Source organism: Ascidia mentula, chromosome 2 (assembly GCF_947561715.1).
Source record: "Ascidia mentula chromosome 2, kaAscMent1.1, whole genome shotgun sequence".
Lineage (NCBI taxonomy): Eukaryota > Metazoa > Chordata > Ascidiacea > Phlebobranchia > Ascidiidae > Ascidia > Ascidia mentula.
This window is the reverse complement of record NC_138567.1, coordinates 1792875-1813454: the sequence shown is the minus strand read 5'-3', so window position 1 is coordinate 1813454 and position 20580 is coordinate 1792875. Positions and strand designations below refer to the sequence as shown.

The 20580-nt window shown below is 37.0% G+C and overlaps 2 protein-coding genes across 2 annotated transcripts; both read left to right on the top strand.

Moving 5' to 3' along the window:
* The first annotated feature begins 538 nt into the window (after positions 1-538).
* Positions 539-3518, top strand: LOC145889382 (speedy protein 1-B-like). The gene is given in 7 exon segments (XM_082980333.1): positions 539-659; positions 726-830; positions 1022-1166; positions 1956-2127; positions 2583-2755; positions 3100-3196; positions 3390-3518. Coding segments are annotated over 7 exon segments (942 nt in total).
* Positions 3519-5642: 2124 nt separating this feature from the next.
* Positions 5643-8768, top strand: LOC145889494 (sentrin-specific protease 2-like). The gene is made up of 5 exons (XM_082980457.1): positions 5643-6329; positions 6720-6828; positions 6984-7374; positions 7490-7567; positions 7999-8768. The coding sequence occupies exons 1-5, from the start codon at positions 5675-5677 to the stop codon at positions 8158-8160; spliced, it is 1395 nt and encodes a 464-aa protein (XP_082836583.1). The 5' UTR covers positions 5643-5674; the 3' UTR covers positions 8161-8768.
* The last annotated feature ends 11812 nt before the right edge of the window (positions 8769-20580 follow it).

The window sequence follows — 20580 nt, the reverse complement described above, 5'->3', positions numbered from 1 at the left end:
ATGTAGTGATTTGATTGGTTGCCATGACATTGCCACCCAACGGCAGTTGGAAATAAGTCATGGAAATCGTACACATTGCAAACATTTCTTCTTCGCGGAAAATATCCAAGTACTGTGTGAATCCATTGCGCATTTCGGTCATAAATTTGTCAATATATATATATTTATATGTTTGTACAAATGTAAAAGTTTTTTTTAAATTTAACTTGTACATGCGCATGGCGGACCAATTCACAGTCGTCGCACCCACGTAAAGTAAATTTTATAAACTATTAGTATATATGCGCAAATTATATATAAGTCACTAATCTTTGTGTTAATTATCATGAAATTATGATAAAATCTCTGTTCTTGATCAGCTGTTTTTTGAAACTTTTGGAGCGTATTTTTGTGGCGGGAAAAGTTTTGAGTGACGACAATGGAGTAACTTAAAAATTAAAATGAAAGCGATCGTTGTGTAAGGATTTATAAAACGATAATATAAACGCTGTTTTCAATCACAGGAAAATTGTCGTTTTTGAATTCAATCAAAATCAAAATGTCATCAATGAAATTCAATCGTTCTTCGAAATATATTTTGAAACTTGTTACTCCAAGCTCTTTATGCAAGCGAAAGAGGTAGGCCCGGACCGAAACAAACTTTGTTACCATTATTTTTTGTCCTGTCAAGGCACTTAACTTATTTGTATTTAGGCACGGATTTGAAGAAACAACGTCTTCAAAAGCACTTGAAGCCTCGGCACCAGACGTCAAAAGGCCCAAGAAAATTAGTTGTCGTACGCGATTTAGCGTGACACCAGACGAGTGCAATGCCTTTTTCGATCTTTTTGGTAAGTAACGAAAATATGTTAGTGGCTGAATTCGAATAACAGCATAATTTTGTCACACAATGCCAGTTTTTTTAATAAACAGAGTAAATAAACTGTAAACCTCTACAAAGGTCAACTATGAAATTGTTAATGGTTGTTAATAACCGTTATGGTCATTTCGTCTACATTTTACACTCTGCAATGTGTTACAGAGGATAGTGTGGTGCAGGAGTTCATGTGGATAGATGCTTGTTGTCGTGTCGCAGACAAATACCTCATAGCTATGGTGTTGGCATATTTCAAACGTGCAGCATTGCCCTTTGAAGATTACAACCGAGAAAACTTTTTTCTTGCTTTGTAAGTAAAGACTTTATTTGGCTGTTGCTAACTTGTTGGAATTCTACTGCTATTTTTGCTGCCAGGCATACTTTTTAATCAGAATCTTCAAGCCATTCTTAAGGCATGAGACCCACAAAAATCTCTTACTACATAACCCTGTCCCTGAGGAAGTCTCGCCAGATGGCAGACGAAACATCGGTTTCAAATAAACATTTTAGAAACTTAAGTGCCAGAAGAAAGATTCTGATTAATTGTTGGAATTCATTTTTAAAACTTCGTGCTTTACGTACCTACATTATTACATAAACGTAATCGCAGATAAACACAAAAATTTATAAGAAAGAGTTTTGTCAGAGTATATACACAATTTAGGCACATGATTTAGCACGTTGATTTGCAGGATTATGCTAAATGGTATGTTGGTGAACTTTCCCTGTTTAATTGACATATTTTTGTAACTACAGTGTATTGTCTGCAGAAAGTCAATAATACAGAGCAATAGTTTGCTCTGCACATGTCAGTTCAGAAAGATCAGTTACTAAGCAATAAGTTTCTCCATAATTAAACTCCAGATAAATAAACGAGAAATATTTTGTTTGTATTATTATTGGTAGGTATGATTATTGGTATTTCTGGCACTGTCAAATCACCTTTCAAATGATGTAGAATGGATGCGTAAAAACAGAAACCGGCATAAAATAAGAGAATGGACCTTCACCTATTTTCCTAAACAAATCCTTGATATTAACCTTTATAACTGTCACACAAAGAATCATGCCAGCTGATAGCTTTGTCAATATTAACCAGATATTTGGCCAACGACATGGAAGAAGATGAGGAAGATTTCAAATATGAAATATTCCCGTGGGCACTGGGCAAAGATTGGCGAGAACATTACCATAAATTCCTGAAACAGCGAGATGAGCTTTGGTATAAATTGCAGTTCAGAGCAGCTGTTAGTAGGAAATGTTGCGAGGAGGTTTGTTCAGTCATTGCAAGGTTGAGAGCAGCTGTGTGTGTTTGGAGCTGGAAAGAATAATTATGTTTACACTTCTATTTAGATTATATTGTGGCCCCACAAAATCCACCAAAATAAAGTTTGTGTAAAAAATACTGAGGATGCTGCATAGGCGAAATATATATATTCATAAAAAAGCATTTTGGTTGGATAATTAGGTAGAAATCTAGGCCAGTCCTAGTTATCACACTTTTTGTAAAAAATATTGCCATAATATGCTCCCTGTATACACTGTTGCATTAGCACAAACGTTATAACTTTCCCCTTCAATCCATGATTGCAATACCTCTGTTTAATAAGGGGTGGATACTGAAAGCAGCTTGCTGTAGTATTATCCGGTTAGGTGAGAATTGAAACTAAATTCCAAAAAAAAAATTGTATCAAGCTTGAAATGTGTCAATGACCATTATTTCAAGGTGATTAAAATAAGACCAAACCACTACATTTGGAAAAGAGTCAGACACGACTCACATGGAGGCGCCAAACGCACTTACATGAAGCCAATTGAAGAGAAGGAGCCATTCCCGAGAGGTCCTGGGAGATCCCCTATTCCGTGTAAAGTTTGTCTGAAAGCTAATAACAGTAGTGGGTATGTGGAGTTTTTTATTGTGGGGCATTTGCCACCAAACCAGTTGTCGAAAGGTTTACATTCTGACTTGTGACAATTTTGGCCTGAAGACTGTTCAAAAGAAGATTATTTGTGACACAAGAGTATCTGCCAATTTGCTGTAAACACCTTCATCAGGCCTGATAGACTAATTATGTGGCTGTAGTTTAGTGGCCCCTATTTCAGTCTGAATTACGACAATCATTTTGTGTGCTTATCAGATATGTGTAAATTTCCATTGAAATGGCAATAAGTTGTTTAATGGTTACAGTGTTTGAAATGAAAATACAATTAATGTGCTTTTCTAAAGGTTATTCCTTCTTCAGATACTTTTCCGACAACAGTGTGTTATCTGATGATCAAGTTGTGTTGGCAGTTGCAACTTCATCTGAAAATTCTTCTCCAGATGAATATTTTTCCAGGGTAAAACTCAAAAAAACGTGTTTCAATTCTCCTGATATCTTTTCTGACGTAGAATATTCTTGTTGTTTATATCCGAGTATTGTGTCTTGTTACAAACCACAGGTTTATCACTTTATGTGATTTTCGCCACAAAAATATCTCTTCTTGTACTTTTAGGAATAACTAAATGTTTAACCTTTTATTTGACGTATAGAAAAAGCAGAAATATGGAAGAAAACAACTTAGTGATGTCAGTAATCACCTGTGTACTTGTACCCGCAAGTTTAAACGTGCGATGGACATCGACTTGATGAAGGAGGATTCTTTTGATATGGACAGTTAGTATATGGAGGCTTGAATGCTTAATTGTATACTCGTTATTAACGCAGAAAGTCATAACTATCTCATGACAAGGCAGGATTGTCAAACTGCCAAGACCCTCACTTATTCCAAACCAAGATCTGAAAAATTAAATTCCAGTAAAGTTGTCTTTTCAGGCCGCATCTCTGTATTTCTATGGAAAAGACTTTCCCGGTTGGGAATTGCCCTTCTCGAACTCCTGCGTAACAGAGTAAAATTGTGTGTAACAATGCAATGGGTCATGCATGGGCGCCAGTGTTTGGTTGAATGAGCGCAGATGAACAGGCTGTTGCCAGGGCGATTTTCAGCGTGTTTGGGGCAGTTTTAGTTTGTTTTTCAGGGTTATTAGTCAGGCAGTAAATTGGTAGAGGGTGCTGTTGTACATGTAGCTGAAAAAGTACCCAAATATTGAGGTTGATTTTGTGAAAAAATGAATCACAGAAAGTATGTTCAATTTGTGATTTTCTGTTAGTGCGGACCCTTGGCAAGGAATTGTGGCCAAATTTATAATGGAAATAACTACTTAAACTGCTCCCCCGGGGGCATTTTGACCCTCTGTTGGCCATTATTTTGGTAAAAAAAGCAGAAAAAAGTGTAGGTTTGTTTTGTGAAAAAATGAATCACAGAAAGTTACCTCCATTTGCGATTAAGTGAAGCCACCAACCCTCCTCTACACAATTCATGAAGAATTAGATGTCTTGTAATTGTCTTGGGGCCCCACCGGGGCTGTTTGTACACCCCCTAGGACTGACAATTTAGCAGTTAGCCTTTGCAAAACCCCCCAATGTGCTGTCTTAATGCAGCTGCAATAAATTTTTTTTCTGTTCAGCAATAGTAGACCCCCTTCATGAGTCATCAGACCCGGCAATTGTTTTTGGCAAACAAGAGAAACTGTAACCAGGTGCACAATAACAAATGACTTCTAAAACTCAATTTTTAGGATTTAATTGAGAGATGCGGCCTTCAAATTTTGTTCAGACTTGTTGGAAAAAAATTATTGATCTATATTGGCTGCAATGCCTGTGAACCTTTTGTTTCATAATTATTGGTTCTTTCTGTAGATAACTTTTGATGACCTAAAGTTATGTTGCAGTTAATTTTTATGTTCAAATTACTTTCAGAACTTTGGGTGACTCTTCGATAATGCTGCCCTATCTTGACATCCAATCACACCCAGACTTCAGACAAGTCAGATTCTGCAACAATGTCCCCAGCACCACAACAAGAAGAATACAATGAACACCAATCCAAGCAAATGACTCTGGCCCCGGCTAACTAATTTTTGTTTAGTTTTGTCGTTTGTGCACTATACATTGTTGGTTATGTCATGTACCTCTGCTGTATTTGTGTTGTGTCAGTAACATCTACCAGTTTAAATTTATTTGTATGCTGTATTTTGCATTTAGTTTGTATGATTTTCGTGACCATTTATGTTTGCTTTCTTGTTGTGTTTTCAATGTTGGTTCACTTTTGTCGTCATATATGTGAAAGTGTCCAGTCCATGTATAGGTAATGTTGTATTTAACCACATATTAGTATGTAAGACGTTCTTTTGCCAGCACTGTGCTTGTGTTTTACTATTTTATTTTTATTCATACTTATAAACTTATTTGAATGAGAAACACTTTTGTTCCTTTTTTGATTTGTTGTCTACCCCACTAGACAAATTGTTGATTTATTGAGTTATTTTTCTTTCAAATAAATTTGTTTCGGCAATATATTCGTACAGTAGACATAAGCCTTTGTCTGCACATGGGCATGTGGTAAAAAAATTCGAAAGCAGAAATTATTGCTAAAATATAATCTTGATCAAATTGGGGATAGGAAGCTTGTAAACTTTACCTTGATACGTTAAAGTTTGTACCTATGTTTGCTCCGTTATTTAGGTCGAGAAATGGGGATTTTTTTCTTTGTATGATGAGGTAATAATTACCTCCGATTGTTTTAGCTGTGCAAGACAAAGTGTATAAGTACAAACTTTGTTGGCAGGCAAATATAGCACAAGTTCTTATGTCCAGTCAGACAGAATTTTTTATTACATTCATAGTTGACATACTGTTTTCTTGCAAATTTGACCATCTGATCGTTTTTGTATTTAAACAGACGTAAATTGCATTTAAAATACTGCATGTAGGGCAAATGTGCATGTCTGTTATGTCATGCGCTCGTATAACTGGCCGTCGACCCCTACACCAAGCTTCTGGAGACATTTCATCAGACGATGACGTTCAATTTGTGCCATCACCAAAGAAATTGACTTGCAAAAAGTACCGGCGAAGAAAAATACCAATTTTATCTCCAAGTGAAACCTTGGCTGACTCCAATGGAAGAAATTCAGCTTCTGATGTGTCAACAAAAATCGATGTTAGTCCCCATTTAATTACAGTGACCGACGAAAGTGGAGATGAATATGTCGACTGTGTTTCATACATACCACCCAAACCACTAAGAAGCAACAGGCAATCGGGTGACCACCCACATGTACACACTATTACCTCCACCAGCTCTGAAGAGGATCCATCAACTGTTGAAAAAGCAACAACAACAAAAAAGCAACCTTCCAAATCTTCCTGTTACCCGGAGGAAGCAAAGGCCTCAAATTCAAAACAATCGCCATCAGCTTCATCTTCTCATTCTAAAGAAAATGATGAAAATAATGAATCTGAATTCATGAGGACGTTTAAGTGTCTCAGAGATAGGTTTAAAGAAAGTGAGGAAGAAGACCTAATTGTTCTCACAAAAGTTCACCCGGACGTAGTGATATCATATCAGGACATAAAACAAGTCGTACAAAGTAAGGTTTCTATTATTCCGGTAATCTATATATCCAAACCATAATGTTCACATAGCTGTAAGTATTAGGTGAAACTAACAAAAGTTTTAAATTGCAGTCAGCTGATTTATTAGTAATCGTGAAAAATCGATTTCGCCTGGACGGGCATCCTCAGTTTCTTAATCACATAGCTGTGTAGATTATGGATATATATATATGTATTTCCATTGTTTAATGATATATTTAGTTGTAGATACTGGTAGTTTTTTGAAACATTTTATAGTTGATAAAAGTTTGTATTGTGGTTTATGTATTATGTGTGTTTGGACATACTCAAAAATAAGTTGTGCACATGCGATTTACGTTCTTGTCCTTAACCGTATTATTGTACAAATTGTTTTTGTGTGACAGATATTGTATCAAATGTTGCATTGAACAAAAGGCAGACGGTGGAGAGTCTTACTTCAAACCAAGTTGCGAATCGCATGAGGAATTTATACCACATAGATTTTACTGATAGGTATTACAATTGAGTCATGGTCTGTTTATAATTAAAAACGTTTTTGTGCAATATGGTCCAGCATTTTGTTATAAGAATTAAGTAGTGTTTTTAACTGGAGAACTAAAAACTGGTAAGTTTTGTGTTTTTAACTTCCCATGGTATGTGCATTGCAGATTGGATGACATTTCAAGGTGCCTTCAGCTTGCCAAGTTGCAGTATAATAAACCTGAAACAGAGACGGAAGAAATCCAACCTGGTCTTAAGTCACGAGACCTGGCTACCCTGGAGCCAGGAGAATGGCTAAACGATGTCATCATCAACAAATACTTTGAACTTCTCGCACGATCAACACCAAGTGCCTGCACTTTAAGCAGTTTCTTCTACGAGGAGCTCAGGAGAAAGGGAAATCCCAGTTTGCCGAACAAGTGGCATGAAAAAACCTACTTGATCATACCCGTGTGCATTAGTTCACACTGGAGTTTGCTTTGTGCTGTTATCACGCGACGCACTGTGGATATTTACAACTCAATGACACCTAGCCAAAAGGAAATCGAATGTGCCACTGTGAGTTGCTCTATCTGTTGTGTTCTTAAACATAAAATTTCTCATTTATGCAAATGTTAATGGTCAGTTTTTATCAAATTTGCATTAAATTTAAAGACTTTATTTTCAATTTCAGATTGTATTAAGTTATTTAAATGTAAAGTTTAATGAAGAAACAAAGCAAACTGCAGACTGGAGTCTCATGCTTTCAAAAGTATGTAAAACTTACAATACTTTGAAATGTTGCCTGTAAATTAATATTTTTAACCTCTACTAAATAAACTGCGTTAGGATTGCAAATTTGTAACTGCATTGCTCTGTCACTCAAAGATATTGTCATGCTTGCATCTGGAAATAATATTGTTTATATATCTGTTTTTCAACATATACCATGTAGTATCTTGTGTTCTCATGGTCTTAATTTTTCAAATCTAGACTCACAAGCTTTAGGAATCCTTGTGTTTTGTATAAGAAGTAATCTAGAGATCTCTATGTGTAGATTTGTTTTTGTTCCTGAACATTCCCAATAAACAATAAATCTTTTACTGCATTTTATTTATCACCAGTTGTTATTGTCATAAAAAAATGTTACTATTCAATTAAAGTCAATTCAACGTTTATGACAATAGTGTTATGTATGCACAGAATCTTCCACAGCAAGGAAACGCATACGATTGTGGAGTGTACATTTGCATGTACGCCCGACTCATCCTCTTCAACCTCTCCACTCAATTCCATCCAAGTCAGGTTACGTCATTCCGGAGCTGGATTAGGAAGGAATTGATTAAGGACGAGTTGGACAAGTAGCAGCGAATCGTTAATTTTTGGTTCTGGTTTCTGTGACAAGACTTGTTTTGTTGTTGTATTTATTGACGTTCTAGTCCTTTTTTCCTATTTCAGATTTTTTCCTTTTATGTAAACTTTGCAATAAATCTTACTTTCTTTCCTCCCACTAAACAAAACCTTAAATACTCGATGGCTGCATTATTTCATATGAAGTGCAAACAATAAGTTAGGTCACAGCGCAGCTTTAAAATGACCAAAAGGAAGAAAACACTAATTTGAGGGTGGTAACGTTTATTTAAAACGCATGTCTGAAACTGATTTGTACAAATGTATGAAAATAACCTACTTTGACTGGGAAGCGTACAAAACTTTGGTGCAGAGACCCAGATACTTCCATAAGCTATTTTCGGCAACATGTTTTGTAACTTTTATGGTGCAGAAATGTTGATACATAACTGCATACCAAAAGCTATCGAGTAATGTTTACCTTTAGCCACTGTGTGGAGTTGCAGAGTACCTTAATTCCCACTCATTTCCTGCTTCAGATTAAAGTATATTTGATGTAGGCTTCTGTTATGCCGCTTTTCCGTATGATATCAACCTCTCCTCTACCTACCTACCACAATGTTGTGAGTCGTATAACATTATGTTACAACGTGTGGGATCTACACTTCAGATGTTGTGTTGTGGCGACGGAACTTTCATAGATTATATTGTGTACAAAGAAGTTTGTCCAAAAGAAACCTTCGGATGACGATTATTATCAATGCTGCCGGTTAGAAGCAAAATCAAGAATCTTTGCTTAGTACACAATATAATCTGTAAATAACGTGTTCTGTAAAAATAACTTTATTTAATCGTTACCGACCAAAGATACAATTTATCGTTGAAGCAAATTTTTTATTTAAAATGTTTAGAACATCTAAAAAATAAAACCCCTAGGCACAATTTGACTTTGAATATGCATCGTGACGTCACCACAATACGTCACATTGCAGTGATGTCATTTCTGATTGTGTTGTTCACATCAACTTATCAGTTAGACCCAGTCGACTATTGTGGTGAGTATATTCTCGTGTGTGGTTGTGACGAGTAATGTTTGATTGTGACGTTTCTGTTAAACATATGACATCAATTTGGTTGCTAGTGACAACCCGTTAAAATAACTTTTAAAAAACTGAATAATACAAATATTCTTATTCCCATTATTAGATCGTGGGCCGAAGGATTGCGTGATATTTTTGTGCAACTCAACTTCAGGTGAAACAACATTTCCTTGTGGGAAAAGTAACATAGTTTATGCATGTCATCAGTGTTACAGAGAACTAAAACCAGAGCCACACAAAATAGCTAAAACAATCATTAGAAATCTAAAGACGACATGTTGGCAAATTTGAAGGAAAGATAGGCTACACGATATTGCTTGGTTCAAGCTCTTGATAAGATTAGTTTAATGTAGTTCTGTTGGTTACGTTGTTGTTAAATTTATGCCATATAACATTTTCTGTGTTGTAGTTTTCGCTCCTCGAAATCAATCACAACCAGTTTACTACGGATCGGGAGGAATATGGATATACCCTTTCGAAAACCATTGGTGATTGTTATGTAGAGGAAAGAATTACTCAATTGTCTATTGGCAGGAAAGCAAAACTAGTATTATGGAACCAGAATAAAAACCTGTAACTATAAGAAATAAAGGTTTTCCAATTTTTTTGTAAATTGGTGTTTTTTTTGCTTCATTGGTAAAAAAAAAATTTTTTATTTATTTATTTATTTATTTTTTTTTTATACTGCACCCTCATAATGTTTATTTCATGTTATGTACATTTCTTCCTGCTATTTTGTTGTTTTGTACGCAAAAAACTACAATCCCACCAGTCGAAATTTGCATGCGCACATCTCGCCATTGTGACGTCATAGAGAGAAACGGAAACCGCCGATCGAAAGCTGAGACCCTCGCGCACAATTCGTGTGAAGAACGTTTCGCGCTACTCCCAACGGATAATCGGCCATTTGTTGAGACATGCAATCAGACCACCTGCTGTGCTGGTTTGTTGTTTATGATAAATCATCATCAAAAAGTGAATATTTACGCGAAAAATTTTAATGCGAATATACATATTTTTACAACGGGAGATATAATTTTAGGGAATATCCTCCTGTTTTGGGCAGAGATGCGGCCCGTGGCAGTTAAAGGGTTTAAAAACGTAGGTAAACTTGGCCAGAAATGATTTTTTGGGGGGAAAATCTATTGATGCGTTGACTTCATTTCTAGTTTCCAAACATTTTTAGCACAAAAATAATGACACCCGTCATGGCGACGAATATAACCGTAAAGTCTTGTCATGGTAAAAAAACCCATTCTTTTTGAAACAATACCGACGCAAAACGCCTGCACCACAAATTGCATTTGCGAATGCGCATTTTAATTTCGTGTGACATGGTCCCCTAGCTTTTTCTCTTCCAATTCATTACAAAGCAAAAAGCAAAAATTTAACACTTTGCAATCGGTAGGTGCATTTTAGTTTCTATAGTAGCAGTTTATTCTGTACTATTTCAGTATATTCGATTAAAAGACATAGCAACATTTATTCCCCAATGTGAAGACACAATTTCACACACTGAGTGGCGCAGGTGAGCATATTTACATTCACACATTTCCAGTAATGACGTCACAGTTTGTTTTGATGCAATCTCCAAATCTCCATTTTTTCCTCATCGCCACAACCTTTTTCCACCAGTTTCACAGCGCTGTATAAATGCGTTGCATGTCTGTTTGAAGGGGAAGTTCTGGATAGGTGTCGTAGATTGATGTGGAGTCGATTGGCAATTGGTACTACCAGTAAGACTAGGAAATTGCACTACGCAAAGTTTGTGAATAATTGTTTTTGGTTTTGTAAGTCACCATCTTTCATTTTTAAGATTCGTTAGGCATATTTAAAATCATTCAATTGACAAAAAAAGACACAGTTCATCGCTAACATCTGCACAAAAAAAATTGGAAAACACAAAAAATGAAGTTTCGAGTTTTAGTTTTGCTGTTTAACCGGTCCCGTGACGTTACTAAGGCTCGTCACATTGCAGTGATGTCATTTCTGCTGGTACTTTTCACAGCTACTTTTCAGATGGATCGTTCTGAGTATTGTGGTGAGCTAAATACGACTTGTTTGTGACGTTCAATGCTTGTTTGTGACGTTCAATGCTTGTTTGTGACGTTCAATGCTTGTTTGTGACGTTCAATGCTTGTTTGAGACGTTCAATGCTTGTTTGAGACGTTCAATGCTTGTTTGTGACGTTCAATGCTTGTTTGAGACGTTCAATGCTTGTTTGTGACGTTCAATGCTTGTTTGTGACGTTCAATGCTTGTTTGTGACGTTCAATGCTTGTTTGAGACGTTCAATGCTTGTTTGAGACGTTCAATGCTTGTTTGTGACGTTCAATGCTTGTTTGAGACGTTCAATGCTTGTTTGAGACGTTCAATGCTTGTTTGAGACGTTCAATGCTTGTTTGTGACGTTCAATGCTTGTTTGTGACGTTCAATGCTTGTTTGAGACGTTTAATGCTTGTTTGTGACGTTCAATGCTTGTTTGAGACGTTCAATGCTTGTTTGAGACGTTCAATGCTTGTTTGAGACGTTCAATGCTTGTTTGAGACGTTCAATGCTTGTTTGTGACGTTCAATGCTTGTTTGAGACGTTTAATGCTTGTTTGTGACGTTCAATGCTTGTTTGAGACGTTCAATGCTTGTTTGTGACGTTCAATGCTTGTTTGAGACGTTCAATGCTTGTTTGAGACGTTCAATGCTTGTTTGTGACGTTCAATGCTTGTTTGTGACGTTCAATGCTTGTTTGAGACGTTCAATGCTTGTTTGAGACGTTCAATGCTTGTTTGAGACGTTCAATGCTTGTTTGAGACGTTCAATGCTTGTTTGAGACGTTCAATGCTTGTTTGAGACGTTCAATGCTTGTTTGAGACGTTCAATGCTTGTTTGAGACGTTCAATGCTTGTTTGTGACGTTCAATGCTTGTTTGTGACGTTCAATGCTTGTTTGAGACGTTCAATGCTTGTTTGAGACGTTCAATGCTTGTTTGTGACGTTCAATGCTTGTTTGTGACGTTCAATGCTTGTTTGTGACGTTCAATGCTTGTTTGAGACGTTCAATGCTTGTTTGAGACGTTCAATGCTTGTTTGAGACGTTCAATGCTTGTTTGAGACGTTCAATGCTTGTTTGTGACGTTCAATGCTTGTTTGAGACGTTCAATGCTTGTTTGAGACGTTCAATGCTTGTTTGAGACGTTCAATGCTTGTTTGAGACGTTCAATGCTTGTTTGTGACGTTCAATGCTTGTTTGTGACGTTCAATGCTTGTTTGAGACGTTCAATGCTTGTTTGAGACGTTCAATGCTTGTTTGTGACGTTCAATGCTTGTTTGAGACGTTCAATGCTTGTTTGAGACGTTCAATGCTTGTTTGAGACGTTCAATGCTTGTTTGAGACGTTCAATGCTTGTTTGTGACGTTCAATGCTTGTTTGTGACGTTCAATGCTTGTTTGAGACGTTCAATGCTTGTTTGAGACGTTCAATGCTTGTTTGAGACGTTCAATGCTTGTTTGAGACGTTCAATGCTTGTTTGAGACGTTCAATGCTTGTTTGAGACGTTCAATGCTTGTTTGAGACGTTCAATGCTTGTTTGAGACGTTCAATGCTTGTTTGAGACGTTCAATGCTTGTTTGTGACGTTCAATGCTTGTTTGTGACGTTCAATGCTTGTTTGAGACGTTCAATGCTTGTTTGAGACGTTCAATGCTTGTTTGAGACGTTCAATGCTTGTTTGTGACGTTCAATGCTTGTTTGTGACGTTCAATGCTTGTTTGAGACGTTTAATGCTTGTTTGTGACGTTTATCTTAAACAAGTGTCACCACTTTTTATCGCTTCTGAAAATAACTTCATATTCTTGGAACTAGCAAATTGACACGTTGAAAAAATCACTAAAATTGCGGCCATTAGCAAAATCGCCAGGTGTGGTAAAAAAAAAAAAATTCTGAAGCAACATAAAATATTTTGGTTCAGATCGTGGACCTCGTGACTGTGTCACATTTCTGTGCAACTACGGATTACAATTATGCGGTAAGTGGCATAGCTCGTTGTAATAAGTTTTTGGCAAACTTGGGTGTACAGAAAAGCCAAAGCGAATAGTCTGCTTCTTTCTATGTCCATGTTCACAAACAAAACGCTGAAAGTATTTGACAAATAAGTTTTTTTTACCTAACTACATCTGTATCTTGTATTAAATAAAATAATTTTTGTGAAACTTTCAACTCTTTAAGGGGTAACGGTTCTTGTAAAATCGCGCGTCAGAGACGTACAACATCAAAAACACACAGAAACACACGACAACAAAAAAACACGTAGAAGCACAAGAAAAATTAGTAAATAACAGGATGCACCGATAAGATTTTATACGTATCTGTAGCTAACAATGACAAACAATTTATCGCATAATTTAAGATATGTGTTAGTCGTCAATTTAATCCAACCCTCCGTCTTCATTCGTTGTAGAATTACGATTGACTAAAGTACATCAAAATTTTTTTCTGTTGTAGTTTTTGCTCCGGTCCAGCGATCACAACCAGTTTACTTTGGATCGGATGGATCATGTAGGTTATCTCTTAAATTAATATGAAAGATAATTTTTAACGAAAGTTGATCCTGTTTAGAGACTGCGTTTTTACAAACAAAAGATACTGCGTTTCTGTTTACGCTTATGACTTTTAGAAACCTGTTAATAGCATGATAATACGCTTTACATTTTCCTCTGTCGCGAAGATATTCATACTTTTGCTGCTTTCATTAACTAACATTTTGATTGTTTTTATTTGCAGATTTGGGCTCAAATGTGATGGTGGGTTCAATTAATCTTAAAGGTTCGTTTCCTAAAAATTAAACAAAATTTTTATTTATTTTTTTTTAAACATAAATGGATATCAGCGAACCTTGTTCATGCACCAAATGATTAAAATGTTTTAATACTGCGTAGTGAAAAAAATTCCTGTTTTGCAGTTTTTTGCTATAACTTACAAAGTTCATTACATTAATCTTTAGAAATAACTTGCAACGGATCTGAGTGCTGAATGACGTCAATCGATACGTCACCTTTTTTTGACAGGATTCAATTCCTTGAACCAGGTAAAATGTGTCATATCCTTTTAATATTCGTTGCTGGAAAACCGGACAACCATATGTTTAAACAACTACATTTGCTTTGAGTGAGGTATTTTTTTACCAACATAAGTTTTGCGCAGGACCAGAACCATCACTTATTTATGGCTCCTCTTTTCAATTCAACGTAGTAGGATACGAAAAATGTACGTGAGTTTCTGAAAAAAAATAATCAAAAAACTTTAGAGGAGGCACTTTCTGCACACCTCGTTGCAATAATTTGTTTGAATGAAAATGTATGCAGAATCATTTATAAAAAATGTTATCCAGGTGGAAATGCAGAAAACGTGATATTAAAACCAAACACCTGCCTTAATCTGTCAATATACTGCGGTAAGTGAATACATTGCCATAAAAAATCCTAAGATTAAGTAAAAAGGGGAAAGTAAATAAACATTTATGCTAGAAATATTGGTACAAGCAAAAAAAATGTTCCGCGATTATAAAATTCCAGGAGATTCCAAACCCTTCCAACCAACAACAATCTTCACTACCGTTCAACAAGCGGCAACGATATCCACTAATCCAGAAAAACAAACACCGGCATCACAAAGCAGCAACGAACAAAACATTTCAACCAGCCCAACAACCAATCAACTGCCGACCACGCTAACTACAAGCAACACCTGGAATGAACTTGTTGATAGTAAGCTTAAGTCCAGGAAAACAAAGAATAGAAAGTTTTGCCGACTTGTTTTCTCATACAGCATGCGATGTTCGAAACAAAGACTTTTTTTGTTGAGAAATGATCAAAATTAAACATTTTATCGAAATTCAAAACACTTACGCGCAGGTTTGCATGCTAATGTAAAGGACATGAATCCTGCGAGCCCGAAAGATTTGATACATATGGACCAGCTTATCGAGAATATCACCCGAAGCTCAAAATCTACAATCAAAATGACTTTCCACAATGGTAATGCCCAACTTTACTTCAATCATACGACATTGAATGATCCCCAGACTCAACTCACTGCCAATATCTTGCTTGGTTCAACTCGCTTCGACTTAGCGTTGGAAACAAACGGAGCAAACCAAGTCGCATTTTCAGTTCTCCAGTTTAAGATTCCAGAGGATGTGGAGGTTGAAGGTTCGACTGACCAAGTTGGATCCCACGCCACAACACGTTACACAGCCAACAAAAATACGAGCAACATTGTAATTGTGGGACTGAATGTGGATGAAATTTTCCCACGTGCACCTCTTGGCAAAGTAAAACTCAACAATCAACTGCAAGGCAACGTAAGATTCGTCCTTCCTACCACGTCACCACAATCAGCGTGCGACGAAATTGAAAACATAAAGAAAAACGGAAGCAACCCGAAAATCTCCCAACTATCTCCCAGATGCACATTCTTCGACGAAGCAGCGTCTTTATATTCGGATGAGGGCTGTACCACCGAAGTAAGCCCTGATCACGTGACGTGCAGTTGCAACCACCTCACTTTTTTTTCCGTCCTCCTGGCGGTAAAATCCATCGTCGTTCCACACGGTGTTAAGGCAAGTACACATATAATATTTCATTCATAATTGCACCTTGTGATTTATAAAATCAGTCAGTTCCATTATATTTAAACTAGAAAAAATTTGGTCGAGGTCGTTTTTTGGAAATACGAAATATTTTGAATTCTTAATGTACTAATTGTTCCAGATTACAACATACGTCACAGAATCAACATCCGTCTTCTTCCTTGTGCTCACCGCAATCATCCTGCTCTGTTTCAATGTGGGAGGGGACAGAATTTACATCCAGATGAGTTTGACGTCATCACTTCTGTTTCTTCATGCGGTCAACTTGATGCACGATATTATCGTCACGCATGATCAGTCTTGTATGGTTTTTACTGTGCTCAACCATTTCTTCTTAGTGTGTTCAGGTAAAAATGTTATCGTAATAACTTTCATAACACTTGCACAGCCTTTTCTTTGGTTTTCTCTTTGGTTTCACAGCCTTTTCTTTTTCTTGTCTTTTCTCAGGAATATGGTTTCTGATCGAGGGAATACGACTCTTCATGGCTACCTCCAATCCAATCGACTTCCAAGCCCAGGATTCAAAAGATCGACTCAAGTACTTTATGATCTTCGGGTGGCTTCTTCCCGTCTTGATTGTGGGAATATCCGCACCCGTGGGATTCCACTTCGGCGTCTACATGAAACCACAGCCTTATTACGAGGCGTGCCACCAATATTCAAACAACACTTCACCAATTCCTAAGTACGACAGATGCTGGTTGGCTCCCAATACTCCGGTTTTCTACACTTCCGTCATCACTCCTCTTGCACTCATCCTTCTCATCAACCTCCTCATCATCGGGAAAACATCTTATGTAGCATTAACCTCCCGAAAGATGCGAAACAGAAGAGATAACCCTGATCAGGAAGATGCAAAACGAGCTGCAAAGACGTTCATTTTCCTCTTCTTGATGCTCGGTGGAACCTGGAGCTTGGCATTCTTCACTGGTGAGTTACGATCAATACATTTCATCCTTAACTTTTTCCTCAAATTTAATCCGTCATATGAAATGCTCGCCCTCTGCTGAAGTAAAAAAATGTTAATCTGTTTCAGGAATCGGAAACGAAATCTCGAACGAGGTTTTCATGTACATTCACAGTGTGGTGAACGGGATGCAGGGATTCGTCCTGTTCGTTATATACTGCATCATGGATGATATCATCAGAAAGCGGTTCCTTTCCGACAAGAAGAAACCGAAACGTGATGATAGAAGTGGAGGAAACGTTGTTTTGGAAGATAAGCGTGTACGTGAGGAGATGATGCAACGCATTAACAATGAGTAGAGTGCGAGACAATTCGGTTGAAGAGTTTTGACGGTTTAATTTCAGTATTTTACAATTGTATGTTAGAAACTGGAATTTATAAATCACTGGCATAACAGCCACGATGGATCCACCAATTGTTATGACAGCAACGGGTTAGCCGTCGTCCCTTTTTTAAATATGTTTTTTTTATAACTTTCTGTCTGATCAGTTTTATATTACTTGTATGTAATTTGTTTTTGCATGTTTATTGAATATGAACTTTGTATCACTTTGAAATTGCAAAGTTTTTTTCCTTGTTTTGACTTTTTAATCAAATTTTTGTTCGGTGTTCATAAAATATCAGTGAATGTAAAATTGCACTTCTTCCGTACATTTCTCATGTACGTAAAGCAGGAAAAAAGAGTAAAAGTTTATGATGTAGTACTACAAAGTTTATGCGAATTATTGTTGCAAGTTAAAATCAGTCTTTCTTTAAAAGAAAACTGAGGAACCATTGATCGATCAGTGCTTCTGTTTCCAACTTTTTACCGTTTTCATGTAAGTATTACCTTTTGCAATATACCTACCGTATTTTACGGACCATAAGGCGCAACTTAAATCCTTTTTTTCCTCATAAATTGATCGTGCGCCTTATAAGCAGGTGCGCCTAATGTATGGATCAAGTAGTGCTTTATTGCCTACACTCAAAACCAGTACCGATACTCTTATAAATAAACCACCGCCTTACACAATAAACTACGGTAAAAGCAACTAGCAACTGTGATATTCATACTATTGTGACTTGCTTACATTTATTAAGTAACAAGTTTTTGTTTAATGAGCTTTATACGGTAACCCATACTCCTTAAAATACGTTGCGTTCTTTAGCCCGGTGCGCCTTATGTATGAACGAAAAACTAATCAAAGCAATTTATTGACAGTGCGCCTTATAATCGGGTGCGCTTTATGGTCCGTAAAATACGGTATTTCAAATATTGATGCATTATTAACACACGCCACTGTCAGTTGAATTCAAGGCAGAAATGGAATGTGTACAAAACCTATTTCGTCAGTAAATTCGTAGTAACTGTTTCGGACATGGCGCATAGGTACGGCGCGTTTTGATCACAACGTTCGGTGAAAATGAACGTTGGCTAAGCGCAGATGTTGCCATGACTCCAGCTAAACATTTCCACCAATTTATGTTGAATTATGATGACGTAAATAAACAACATGTCAGTAGTGGAAAATGTTTCCCAGTGCGTTTGTGTTCCGGTGTTTAGCAGGAGGAGGCTCTTGCTTCGTTTACTGCGTTCGTTGTAAATATTCTACGTTCGCTAAACGTAGAATATTTACATGGAAACGGATGTTGTTGTTTGTAGCCGTGATATTCCATCACATTCCATGGAATTATGATGACGCAAACGAAAAGCAATCCGAATCGGGGGGAAAATTTTCGATCAACGTTTCGACAAAAATAGAATTCTTTCCTTTAAATCTCATTATATTTAATTTGAAAGACAGATGTTTGTCATGTTAAAGTTGCTGTTATCGGTTCATGGTTGGGGACGTGCAGTTATCGCAACCCATCACTCCCTCAGTGCAACTAGCTGTGATGCTACGACACACAGTGGTACTCTGTGAGGAAATCACCTTCGCATAGGCGCCTAATTCGATGACCCTCATTGTATTTTGATTGCCATGCAACTTTATGTATGAAAACTATTGTTCATGAGCGTGTAGTAGCTTTGTGTGCAAAATAAGAGTGATTTGATTTGATCTTGGTCATGAAAAGTGGTATGCAAGATATTAGATAGTAAATCAACGAACAATTTTTTTACGATCCCAGCATTAGACTTCATCAGATCCTGGTTGTGTTCAACAACTTTTACACATCAAATATTAACAAAGTATTTTATCACCTGGTAAATCCGAGGCAGCAGTAGCAATGTAATGGAAGCTCACAATCATGGTTACTCAGTAAGATTGTTGTGATCATTCCGGATATTGCCGTGCGTAGGTAAGACGTTCGTCTCTGCGTTTTCGTCACAATGTTCGGTGAAAATGAACGTTGGCTAAATGCGCATGTCGTTATGGCTTCAACACAAATCTCTATCACTTGTGTGGTCGTTTTCGACACCAGACTGTTTTCTCGGTCGACGCTGTCTGGTTATAGTTTAGTTTACGAACCGTCTTCGGTGTCACAAAATGCTGTTGACTGCCAGCTTACTATTTAATAATTATTCCCTTTGTACTGTGCGGTAATTCAAGAAGAACAATTCAACAATGACTTAACAAACGCTTACACAATACAATGTAAGTTAACGTGGAGTTGCTTAATTTGTGGAATTATGATGGCATAATAAAGTAAACAAAGAATAATTTTCACATATTCTGCCCTAGTTTTTGAGGTATTTTGTCACAAACGAATTCTTTGTCAAGTTCCATTGGTGTGTCGAGCGATCAAGGATTATTAACTTAATGAAGAAATTTCCACATAACCACTACTGTTTACATAAAACCTATCGCTTCAAGCATGAGTCTGTCATGATTATTTACATGGTGATTGTTTAATTTACAGAAAAACAAATATGCCAGAACACAGCTCGTTTCTGCATTAAAGCTAAACCGCAACGTGGCGCCATTGAGTCATGTAATTAAGATTTCATGTGTTCACGTCACGGTATAATACATTGCATTTCATGTGCAATACAAAAACTTCTTCCTTCTTCTAGCGACTTGATGTTAAATATAAGCGCTTCGTTGTATTGGTGCATGTAGAGTCTGTGGATGGCTTTTGATGTCCAGTAAAGTGGGAGATCAAAATGTGCAATTGGTACATTTAAAATGAGTATTGTAATATTGATTTTCTTGTGTAAGTTTTGATCAGCTTAATGCGTCAGGTATGCAGTTGTTTCAGCTGCTTTGAACCAAATACATGATTTGCACCAAAACAGCGCCTCTAGTGTCAGCTCGGGGTCAGAGGTTAAGTTGTGCTACGCGAGCGAAGTGCTGTTTTGTGTGATGGTAAGTTATGGAAATAATCACTTATTTTGTTTGTTATACGGCTTTGGTTGTAAACTGAATGTCAGGACTTGGATGTTGCGTAGTTGGTTGCAATAACAATCAAAGAAAATTGCGTCAGTGGAGATCTAAACAGTGTGAGTGTGAAATTCATGAATGCAATCTTGGATGTAGTCGGTGCCGCGGTGCGTATGTCATTCTCCATTCGTACTTCACCCGTTTCCAACGAAATCAAAACATAAAGAAGATCATGATCGATGGGTGAATTGTGTTAAAAGGGAAGGTTGTGAAAAACGCAAATGGACTCGCATTTGCTCCAAACAGCACTTTGATAAAGGCAGGCCAACAAAACAAAATCCAGTTCCTAATTTACACATGGGTCATACAACCAGTGTCATAAAAGCTAGGAAACCACCATCTGGTTGACAAGCAAGTAAAGAGCCC

Coding starts and splice junctions, on each gene's coding strand:
- LOC145889494 (XM_082980457.1), top strand. CDS start 5,675: ATGTGCATGTCTGTTATGTCATGCGCTCGTATAACTGGCCGTCGACCC. Junction 6,330..6,719: donor CATAAAACAAGTCGTACAAA/GTAAGGTTTCTA, acceptor TTTGTGTGACAG/ATATTGTATCAAATGTTGCA. Junction 6,829..6,983: donor CACATAGATTTTACTGATAG/GTATTACAATTG, acceptor TGTGCATTGCAG/ATTGGATGACATTTCAAGGT.